Source organism: Chrysochloris asiatica, unplaced genomic scaffold (genome assembly GCF_000296735.1).
Source record: "Chrysochloris asiatica unplaced genomic scaffold, ChrAsi1.0 scaffold00465, whole genome shotgun sequence".
Lineage (NCBI taxonomy): Eukaryota > Metazoa > Chordata > Mammalia > Afrosoricida > Chrysochloridae > Chrysochloris > Chrysochloris asiatica.
In genome coordinates, this window is record NW_006408983.1 from 1069421 (window position 1) to 1080449 (window position 11029).

At 37.9% G+C, this 11029-nt stretch overlaps 1 protein-coding gene across 1 annotated transcript in view; it reads left to right on the forward strand.

Annotated features, from left to right (window-relative positions):
- GRXCR1 (glutaredoxin, cysteine rich 1) overlaps positions 1-11029 on the forward strand; it is a gene marked incomplete at its 3' end in the record, with an annotated part of 151662 nt that overhangs the window by 46453 nt on the left and 94180 nt on the right. Inside the window, exon 2 of the mRNA XM_006877301.1 lies at positions 5521-5763. Coding sequence (XP_006877363.1) covers positions 5521-5763 — 243 coding nt within the window. The remainder of the gene's footprint in view (positions 1-5520; positions 5764-11029) is intronic.

The following is an 11029-nucleotide window of genomic DNA, read 5'->3' on the forward strand; positions in this document are numbered from 1 at the left end:
TTAATTCTATCCACATTATTAAGATAAAATCTACTTTGTGGAGGCAAGTCTTCCCCAGTCATATTTTGATTGCCTTCAAATCTGAGGGACTCATCTTCTTGCACTATGTAAGACAACGTTCCACCAATACTGATAAGGTTGTCAGTGGCTCTTATATAAACATGTAGTTCTAAACAGTATGATCAATTGGATGGTCATACCTAAGAGAGATTTATAGTATTTTTCCTGTTGAAAGAACTATAACTACGGAATCTAACCATGTTCAAATATGGTTCTTTTCCCTTGAGTTATTTGGGTACCTTACATTTATTTGTAAGACTTTGCATCCTAATCTAGAAAATCTGGATGATAATCCTTGTCTCCTAAAATGAATGAATATTGCACATTTGAGATTCCCTTTTCAGTCCCTAGACCATTGTATAAGTATGCAGTGATCAGGAAATGCAGAATTGCTTTCATCATTAATTTTATAATTTGTGTCTTATGGGTGGCATAGAAATGTTCTCCCTGGTGTTTTGTCGCCAAGAGGAGGAAGGGCAATGTGGGGTAGAACGTTACCATCTACCCTCACAGATGAATAGGGAATATAGTTACAATGGAAAAAGATCCAGGAAATAAGACGAGCGATAACCGGAGTGATGATAAGTGGGGTTTCAAATCACTTTAAGTACAAGAATGAGGATTCAAGATGTGATTTAAAAGCATGGATGCCTGGGGTTTATTTATTTATTTAAATAAATTTAAAATTATAAGGCATCTCCAAGTATGCATAGAACTATAGGAGTAGCATGGAGAGTGAGAGAGAGTGATATATTTTAAATTTCCTGCTGTTTACAAAGGCCCATAGCCCTTCTTCCACAGGCATCTGCTATTTAAAATTATGATCCCTGGAGTCAGGTTGACCTAATGCCTAATAACAAAGAAATCTGGTCTAGTCTGGTTGCCTTCTGACTTGCTGTAGACTCTGAGGTAATTTCTTCACTTCTTTGACTTCAGCTAACAAAGGAAACAAATTTTACACCTTGCCTATCTCACTGGAATTCTTTAAGACTGAAAACAAAAAAAGAAAGAAAACAAAAACACTTGTGTGAAATGCCTTTTGGGTAATGTAACATACTGTTAAATATGGGAACAGAACTTAGTCAAAAGACAAACCTCTTTAAATCACAATGATTATCTTATAAACAATGTATTAGCTCTATAGCAATTTGTCTTTTGGTAACAGCTTTATCCTCGGGAGGGGGTTACAGGAGAATAGTGGCTCAGTGGTTTGCCTTTGTTCAATGGAAAGCACGTGGACTTTGGATGGGTACTTACCTGGGTTTCAGTTTTTTGCTTTGGCTGAATTTTAACTCTGTCACCTGTCTAGGACATTCATTTTCTCTGTTGTTGTGAGAATTATGTGCTAAGGTATGAATTGCCCATCCCTGGGGAAAAAGAAGCAAGTTCATTTTATTAACTTTTAAAATTTTTTTGCTGAAAGCCCAAAGCTCAGTATAGACTGGAGGGTTCTAGATTGTTGTTGATTTGGGGACATATTGAGATAAAAGTCGGTCAATTTCAGAAGGTCTTTTCAAATCATTGCCAGACTGGACAGATCAATGGAAATGATTCCTTAGTTTCCCTCCAGTCTGAAGTGTTTAGCCTCCTCTAAGAAAAAGTTGTTGTTGTTATGGGCTGTGGAGTCAGTTCCGACTCATAGTGACCCTGTACAGGGCTTCCGAGGCTGTAAATCTTTATGGGAGCAGAAAGCCTCATCTTTCTTCCATGGAACAGCTGGTAGTTTCAAACTGCTGACCTTGCGGCTTGCAGCCCGATTCGTAACCACTACGCTAGGCTAGGGACTAATTCTTGGTCTGAATACAGGGCTAGTTTCAGTGAATGTGGGATCTCTAGAATTGTTCCATGATAATCATAACTGTGACTTTTGCAGAATAAAGCATTACACAGAGCCACTGTACCCAAAAGAAATGGTTGATGCTTAAACATTTCAAGAGGTAGCATAAAATCATAAAGCACTATGACTGAAGGAAGAAATCCAAGCTGCAGTGAAGTTATTGGCAAAAAACACAGCTCCAGTAATTGACAAAATACAAATTGAAATCTTTCAACAAACTGAAGAACCACTGGAAGTGCTCACTCATCAATGCTAAGAAATTTGGAAGGCAGCTACCTGGACAACTGATTGAAAGAAGACCATATTTATTCCAATTCCAAGGAGTAGTGAACCAACAGAATGTGGAATCATCAATTAATACCATTAATATCATATGCAAGTAAATGTTTGCTATAGATAATTAAAAAATGGCTACAACTGTACATTTAAAGGGAACTGCCAAAAATTCAAGCCAGATTCAGAGGAGGATGACATTTCATTGTTGATGTCATATAGATCTTGAATGAAAACAGAGAATATCAGTAAGATGTTTACTTGTGCTTTCTTGACTATGAGAAAGCTTTTCACTAATTTGATCATAACAAGATAAGGATAGCATTGTGAATAATGGATATTTGTTGTTGTTGTTATTAAGTGCCGTCAAATTGATTCTGACCCATAGTGATCCTTTCCAAAGAGCAGCTGGTGAGCTTGAACCACTGACCTTGTGAATCAAACCAACTTTGTAGTCCAGCACATTAGCCAGTAGCCATTACAGAACACTTAATTGTGCTTATGAGGAACCTGTACATACAGGAAAAGGCAATCGTTTGAACAGAACAAGGACACACTGAGTGGTTTAAAATTAGGAAAGATTTGCACCAGGGTTGTTTCTTTTTGCCTTATATATTCAATCTGTATGCTGAGAAAATAATTTGTGAAACTGGATTATATGAAGAAGAATGTGGTATCAGGATTGGTGTAAGACTCATTAACTCATTAATAGTCTGCGAAATGCAGATGACATGACTTTGCTTGCTGAAAGCAAAAGGACTTAAAATCCTTACTGGTAAAGATCAAAGAAAGGTCACAGTCATCATTATGAATTGCATCTCAGTGTAAAGAAAACAAAAATCCTCCCAACTAGACCAATAAATAACATCATGAAAAATGGAGCAAACATGAAACTGCTAAAGACTTCATTTTGCTTGGATTCACAAACAACACTCATGGAAGCAGCAGTCAATAAATCAAGCAGAGTATTGCATTAGGCAAATCTGTTACACAAGACCTCTTTAAAGTATACAAGAGCAAAGATGTCAGTTTGAGGACTAAGGTGCTCCTGAACAAATTCATGGCATTTTTAGAAGCCACATATTCATGTGAAAGTTGGACAATGAATAATTAAGACAGTAGAAGAATATTAAAAGTCCTTTGGATTGCCAGAAAAACAAACAAAGACTTACAGCCAGAATGCTCTTTAGAAGCCAGAATGGTGAGAATTTGTCTCTCACACTTTGAACATGTTATCTGTAGGAATCACTAAAGGTTCAGCAAAAATGAAGAGGACACCCAACAAGATGACACAGTGACAGCAGCAATGAGATCAAATATAACAACAATTGTGAGGAGGGCACAGGAATGGGCAGTGTTTTTTCTGTTTTGCATAAGGTTGGAGGTGACTGGACAACACCTAACAACAACAACATTGCATGATAAGAGGCAGGGTAAGAATACTCAATTCCCCTTAGTCTCTTTTAAGGTTCCTAAACAGTAGAAGGCTTTTGGCATCCTAGCATGGTGCTATAAGATAAAGCCCTCAATCACAAGATCGGCTTGAACCACAAGGTTGGCGGTTCAAATCCATGAACCACTCCTCAGAAACCCTGTTAGAGTCCCTGTGAATTGGAGCAGACTTGATGTCACTTAACAACAGTAACAAACAGTACGAATGGCTTGAGCTCAACAATTAATCAGTGCCCTCGTGTGGTGCTGTAGGATAAGCACCGGACCACCAACTGAGCCACACTTGGAAACTCTGTAGAGGGTTGCTATGAGTCAGAATTGATTTGACAGCACACAACAACAACATCGATAAATCATGTAGAGTTGGTAGTTCTGTCATATGCTACACTAAAGACAGAAGCCAAAAAAAACAAAAAAACCCCAAAAAAACCCCTCTATGGAACACAGCTTTACTCTGCAACATGTGGGGTGGACCATTAGTTGGAATCAACTTGACTGCAACCTTTTGTTTTGTTGAGTCTCTTTTTCTGCAACTTCTATGCATCTTTTCCAACGTGTCTTTGTTTCTACAGACTGCTGTGAGTCTTCAGGACATCCCAAAGATTTATCCTTTTAATCAACAGAAAGGAAGAAACTACCAGGTTTTATTAGTATCTAGGTCAGCTCTCTCTGAGCAAGCAGGCTGCAATTCCCAATTCAGAGCTGTCTGGGATCCTTCCTGCCTTCATTACACTATTCCCATGGTAACCCTCAGGAAGGGAACTGAGGGACAGTTAACCATTGAGAGGTTATTTTTAGATTTTGCCAGATGCTTTGATAAATCTGTTGAGGAAGAAAGAAAAAAAAAAGTCCAAGAAATGTAGAAGATCTATATTTTTAAAACAGTAACATCTAAAATTTTACATAATAAAATTGATAACCATGAGAAATCAAAGCTCTGCTTTTCAGAAGATCTACTTCAGGCTAGCTGTGAGTCAGAACTGACTTGGTGGCATATAACAACAACAACAACTTCCAAATCATATCAAAATTGTGTGGTAAGATCTTTTTAATAATATTGATTTAGTGTTGTTGCTGTTGTTAAGTGCTGTCTCGTCAGTTCCTGGAATCCTGGTGTGGTGCCATAGGATATGTACTCGACCTCAAGATTGGTTTGAGCCTCAAGTTGGATAGTTCAAACTCACCAGATACTCCTTAGAAACCCTATACAGGGTCGCTATGGGTCAGAACCAACTTGACGGCACTGAACAACAACAACAACAAGTCGGTTCTTACTCATAGTGACCCTGTATAGGGTTTCCAAATAACAGCTGGTGGAAAGCAGTCCAATGCTTATCCTAGAGTGCCACACCAGGACTCCTATTCTAATATATCACCAGTATCTCCCTATGACAGATTTGCCCCACATCCCATCTCAGTCCCTAGATAAGGGTATTTGATAACCCAAGTTATAGAGAAAACCTAGGGGCAAAATTTATTTAGACAATGTTGCCAATGACACTCCCTAGAATTGTAGAGTGCATATCTTGTGCATTGACCCAGCTAATGTGCTGCTGGACTACAACATCCAGCATCATACCTGGAGTCAGTATTCTGGTACTATTTGTCATGCTTCAATATTCAGTGTTCTGGTGCTATCTGACAGCGTTACACTGCTATTCATAAGGTTCTCAGTGGCGAAACTTTGAGAAATTCTCTGCTTCTCCTTCCAAGTCTGTCTTAGTCTGGAAGTTCAGCTGAAGCCTACCTGCCATGTGTGTACCCTGCTGGTATTTTAAATACTCATGGCACAGAAACATGCAAGCTGACAGACAGTAATTAAACTTGTTAATTGTCTTAAAATAACAGGGTGTTAGCAATAAAGGCAAGGATATTTACACTGTAATATTTTCCTTTAGCAACCTTCCACTGAGCTGGAATTTGACCGCGTAGTGATCTATACCACGTGCCTTCGTGTTGTGCGGACAACGTTTGAAAGATGTGAACTGGTTAGAAAGATTTTCCAAAACCATCGAGTAAAATTTGAAGAGAAGAACATAGCTCTGAATGGTGACTATGGAAAAGAGTTAGATGAACGATGCCGACGTGTTTCTGAAACACCATCCCTCCCTGTTGTGTTCATCGATGGCCATTATCTTGGGGTAAGTACTCTGCTAAAGAAAATCTGCTTTTTCATTGAACCTAAAACACTGTTTATAGAAATCAATAAACTAATATAAAGGTAGTCTGCAACATAAATAGAAGGACATTTATTATTTTTTGGACACTCAGACTAAAGTGACTGATTGCTACACATAACTTTTGTCCCAAACAATACGCTACACCAGTGCTCATCCATACAAAAGCACCATGAGATAAAGTCAGCATGAAATTGCCTTTTGGAAATGAGTACATCTTTACAGGTTTTTTTGTTTGTTTGTTTTTTATTTGCTTGATTTTTCTATTTTGAAGCTTGGCTTGTGGGATAAAAACTATTTATTTTTTTTTTTAGTGCTGGCAAGGAAAACAAAATTTTTATAAGATATCCATTTGTGAATTCTCTTGCATCCTATTATCCAACACTCAGTTTCCTACCTAATGAACCTAAGATGACAGTCTTGAAATGAAATCAATAAGAAAATGAGGGCCTGAAGCCAGGATTTTATCTGCTTGTTGTTTAAAATTATTCTGATCTTGGTAATGCTGCCGTAGGAGACAAAAATGCAGGCTAGCAGTAAACAGAGAGAACTCCCAGTGTTGGAGCAAAACATATCTGCTTCCTTTCTCTTTGACTAACACTGCTAGCATAATTAACCCCATTGGATTATGAACATACTCAATATCCAGGGAGAGAACCCTGGAGAGTGTGCTTACAAAAGGTTTAGAGCTAGAGCCAAGGGACACCATGATTGAGGGGTAGCCTAATTGCATGGTCAAATATCACAGAACAAAGGACTGTCATACTGAAGACAGATTCTTGAATCTTGATTTCGTGTAGCATCTGATCATAACCTTCAGCTTTCAAGGGAGGTGTGGAAAATTCAGAGCAGGGGATGCTCAGGTATGGTTATAGGGAACTTGTGTTCTGCTATCCTCCCTGGAGCCATGACAATAGAGGTAGACTGTCATGTATGGAAAGTAAATGCAGAGAAGCCATGATTCAATTGTGATGATGGTATGCAATCTCACTTATAATCCAAGCTAGGCACAGCTCAAATTCTGAAGTAGAGGATTTTATCTGAGGTTTATTTCAATATATCTCAACATGCTTATGTTGAGTCCTAGAAAAGTATAACAGTGGCAGTAATAATAAATAGTAGAGGCCTGATGTGGCACTGTGGGTTAATGCACTGGACAGCTGACCTTGCAGTTTGAACCTCAAGGTTATGGTTCAAGTTCACCAGTCACAACTTGGAAACCTTACATAGGGTCTTTATGGGGTGGAACCAGTTTGACAGCACTTAACTACATGACAATAATTCTATTAATTGAATGGGGCTCCGGTAGCGTAGTGGCTGCGAACCTTAAGGTCAGCAATTCCAAAATACCAGCTGTTTAATGGGAAAATTTTGAGGCTTTCTGCTCCCTTAAAGATTTACAGCCTCGGAAACCCTGTACAGTTGGTTGCGACTCCATGGTACATAACCACCACCACTGCCCAAAAAGATATGTTGAATTCCTAACACCTATTGTTTTTGTTAAGCGCCGTTGAGTCAGGTCCAACTCACAGCTACCCTGAATAAGATTTCTGAGGATGGTGGGGTTGACTGGTGGTGCTGTTCCTGACCCTGGGGTTAACAGCCCCTTTGTAACCACTATGCTACCAGAGCTCCTTGAGTTCCGATTAGTAGCCTCCAGAAATAGAAGACAACACATTTCTGTTCTTATAAGTGCCTCACTTTGTGGAATGTTGTTATAGCAGCCTTATGAGCCTAATACAGATTAATAATAATAGTAATAATAATAATATATTGTACTCTCAGTTTTATATGAGCTAGCTCATCTAATCCATAGGATAGCTTTAGAAAATAGCTTTTTCGTATGGCATAGTGGAGTAAGATACTTTTGCTTAAAATTCCTTATACCATGCAGTTCTGGGCAATTTAGAAATCGTCTGTACCTAGATTTCTTTATTTGTAAAGTGAGAATAATATTTGTCTGATTTTGAGAATTTCATGAAAAAGGTTTCAGGAACAAAGTGTGTTGTCAACAAATATTGATAATTGTTATCCCTGTTTTGCAAGTGAAAGCATGAATTGCCCTGTTCAGCGTCAAGTGGTAAGAGCCAGGGCCCAAACTCAGATCTGAATGACAATCCAAATCCTTGTTTTTTAGCATGTTCTCTAAAGTAAAGGTATGTTTGGCTTGTTGCTCACTAAGCACCTAGAACATGGCTTGGCACAATGTCAATGCCAATGAATATGAATTATGTTCTATGAATATGGCCTCCTTGTCCTTCCTCATTTTCTCTATAAATCAATCTTTCTTAAAAAAAAAAAAAAATCCAATGAACTCATCCAGAACTGTGAGTAAATAACTGATAAGGGTGAAGGCATTTGCATTTTAACCTGGGAAATATTCTTCTGACAATGCACAATAATTTTTCATTGTGGAATTTCCATTTCAGTGAAACTGCATAGTCAACTTAAGTAGAAAACTATCTGCTTGCACAGAAACAAGTTTGGCTTCACTTATACTGCTCTTGACCATTCCTGTTTCCATCGTGATGTTAATCTGATGATCTCTTTTCTACTTCTGAGAAAAACGAACAGGCTGCAGTGTTTTCCTGCCTTCCCTCACCTTTTCTCTCCCCAAATTCGAGGACTAGAAGGAGAGTGTAAAACTTGGTGGGGAACAAGTTTCTTTCTCAGTTGTTTCTCTGTGAGCTCTGTCTTCACACATATGGTAGCTTGGTGGTGGTGGTGGTGGTTGTAGGCTGTGGAGTCATTTCTGACTCATGGAGACTCTGTATAGGATTCTGGAGGCTATAAATCTTTATGGGAGCAGAAAGCCTCATCTTTCTCCAGCAGAGCCACTGGTATACTCAAACTACTGACCTTGCGATTAGCAGCCCAGTTTGTAATCCATTCCGTTACCAGGGCTACTTTATGGTAGCTTTACTGTTGCTAAGTGTTGTTGAGTCAGTTCAAACTCATAGCAAGCCTGTATAGGGTTTCTGAGGAGCAGCTGGTAGGTTTGAACAACCAACCTTGTGGTTAGCTGTATAGTTCTTATCCTACAGTGCCCATCAGGAGTCCTTATGGTAGTTTGGGAGAGCTGCAACTTGAAGCTAATGTTCCAAACTTGGCGAGAGACTAGAGACAGAGATATTTTTCCTTCATTTTCTGATAAGAGAATTAGTGCAAGTCTATAATTCAAAAGGAAGGCAAATATTCCAGAATGAATGAAGAAACAATTTCCCATTCCACTACAGTAGTCTTCTGATCTAAATTCCAATGCATTGCTGGAATTGTAGGCGTTTTCTCTGCAGTATTAGTACATCTGAAATGGAAGGATGCCCTCTGCTGGGTTTTGGCACGTGGTGAAAATAATTTTTAAGTGGAAAAGAACTTGATATTGGTAATTTCTTTAACGTGTGTGTTGTTTTAGCAATCCCAAGACACTATTTGAATTAGTTTAAATTTAGATGTGTAAGGAAAACTAAAATGTGTGAATCATCTACACAATACAACTTGGTTTATACAGAGAGAAATAGAGACAAGAGAGGGCAGAGAATGAGGCAGATGAACAGAGAGAAACAAACAGCAGTAGATAGATGCAGAGTGGGAGATATGTAGACAAAGACACAGAGAGGTGTTGATATGAGATATGAGCATATGTAGCAGCTCTTTTATTTTCTTGTAATTGTCACCAACACCAGACTGGATGGTGTCAGAAAACTTTAGTTAAATTAACTGAAGAAAATTAAACTCAATGGGCAAGAAAGCAAAAATTGACAAAGGTGCCGAACTCTTTTTTTTCCCTGATGACTCGTTTTCTTGTTTCCTCAGTTTAACTAAAAAGTGAAGACAGAGGCAATGAAACAGTGGAGGGAAAGCAATTATCTTAGAAGACAAATCTACATTGCCTTGGGATATTCCATCTAGGAAAAAAACAACAAGCTGCTCTTGGAATTTGCCTAAGGCCATTTTTCCTGTTGTTCTTGGCATCAGAAAATCTTCTTTACACAGAATGATTGTGTTCCAATAACTTGGAAATAAATCATTTTAAAAATTCCAGTAGGAAATAGATTAGAAATAGTGTTTTGGTTTTTGAATCAACTGTAAAACTCTATAGTGAAAATTCACAACCCCACATTGGAGCTAAGCTATAAAACATATAGAATAAACTTGAATGGAGCATCTCATAATTCCTGAAAGAGGAATTGGATGAATGTTAATCTAGATAGATATCTTAAACTAGCTGATATTGAAGTATGACTTCTTGATTATTCTATTTCTATTTAAAGAATGATATTATTTAAATATAAGACTAAAAGACAGTTATTTATGATCATAGCTATTTTATAGACTAGATTTATAGACCTTAGACATATTTCTCCCTGCACCACTCACAAAACTGAAGAAATTATTTATCAGGAAAGTTTCTGCCACCATCAAGAAGTTGTAAACTCCAGAAAATCTATATTTTGCCATGGTCCACACCACTTAAAAATAGTTTGTTACCTGATCTTCTTTCTACGTATTTTTTTTCCTACATAAAGTCTTGAGTTAGTGTATTCAACTTGTGGGTACTAAGTATGTCATTGATAGTTTAATGGGAGAGTTTGAACTTTCCATGTAGGAGGCCTCGGTCCCATTACCTTATGCATATACACCATCCATCTGTCAGTGAGAGCTTGTTATGATGTTGAATGGATTTCAGCAGAACTTCCAAACTAAGATAGACTAAGAAGTTCCTGGAGATCTACTTCCAAAAATCTGTACATAAAAATAAAAATCCAAATATCTGAGTTTCATTCTGTTGCTCACGGAATCACCTTGAGTCAGCCTGAACTGATGGCAACTAACAGCAGCATCAATGTTGTCATATATGAAAACTTCATTATAAAGAAATCCGGAAAACATCCTTTTCAGTCTTCTAGCTTTGGCAGTATCAGAAGGCATACTAACATGAGATATTGAATTGGTTAAGGAAAGAGACAAACAGCATTATCCGCCAGATTTGTTGTCTTCACTTTGTTTGTTTCTTGTAATTTGCTTTATACAGGTATTATTTACATACAATAAGCTGTAATCATTTTCTTTCTTCCCTGTCTTTTAAATGACCTTAAGTTTTCTTCATGTATGATACCTTGACGCCTTATCACAACTCCTCTAGTCTTTGGCCAGTAGTGTCTAATGTATCAAATGTATTCTTGAGGTTGTCTCTAAATTCAGGTGGGATATACTCGTAGTGGTTACGAAT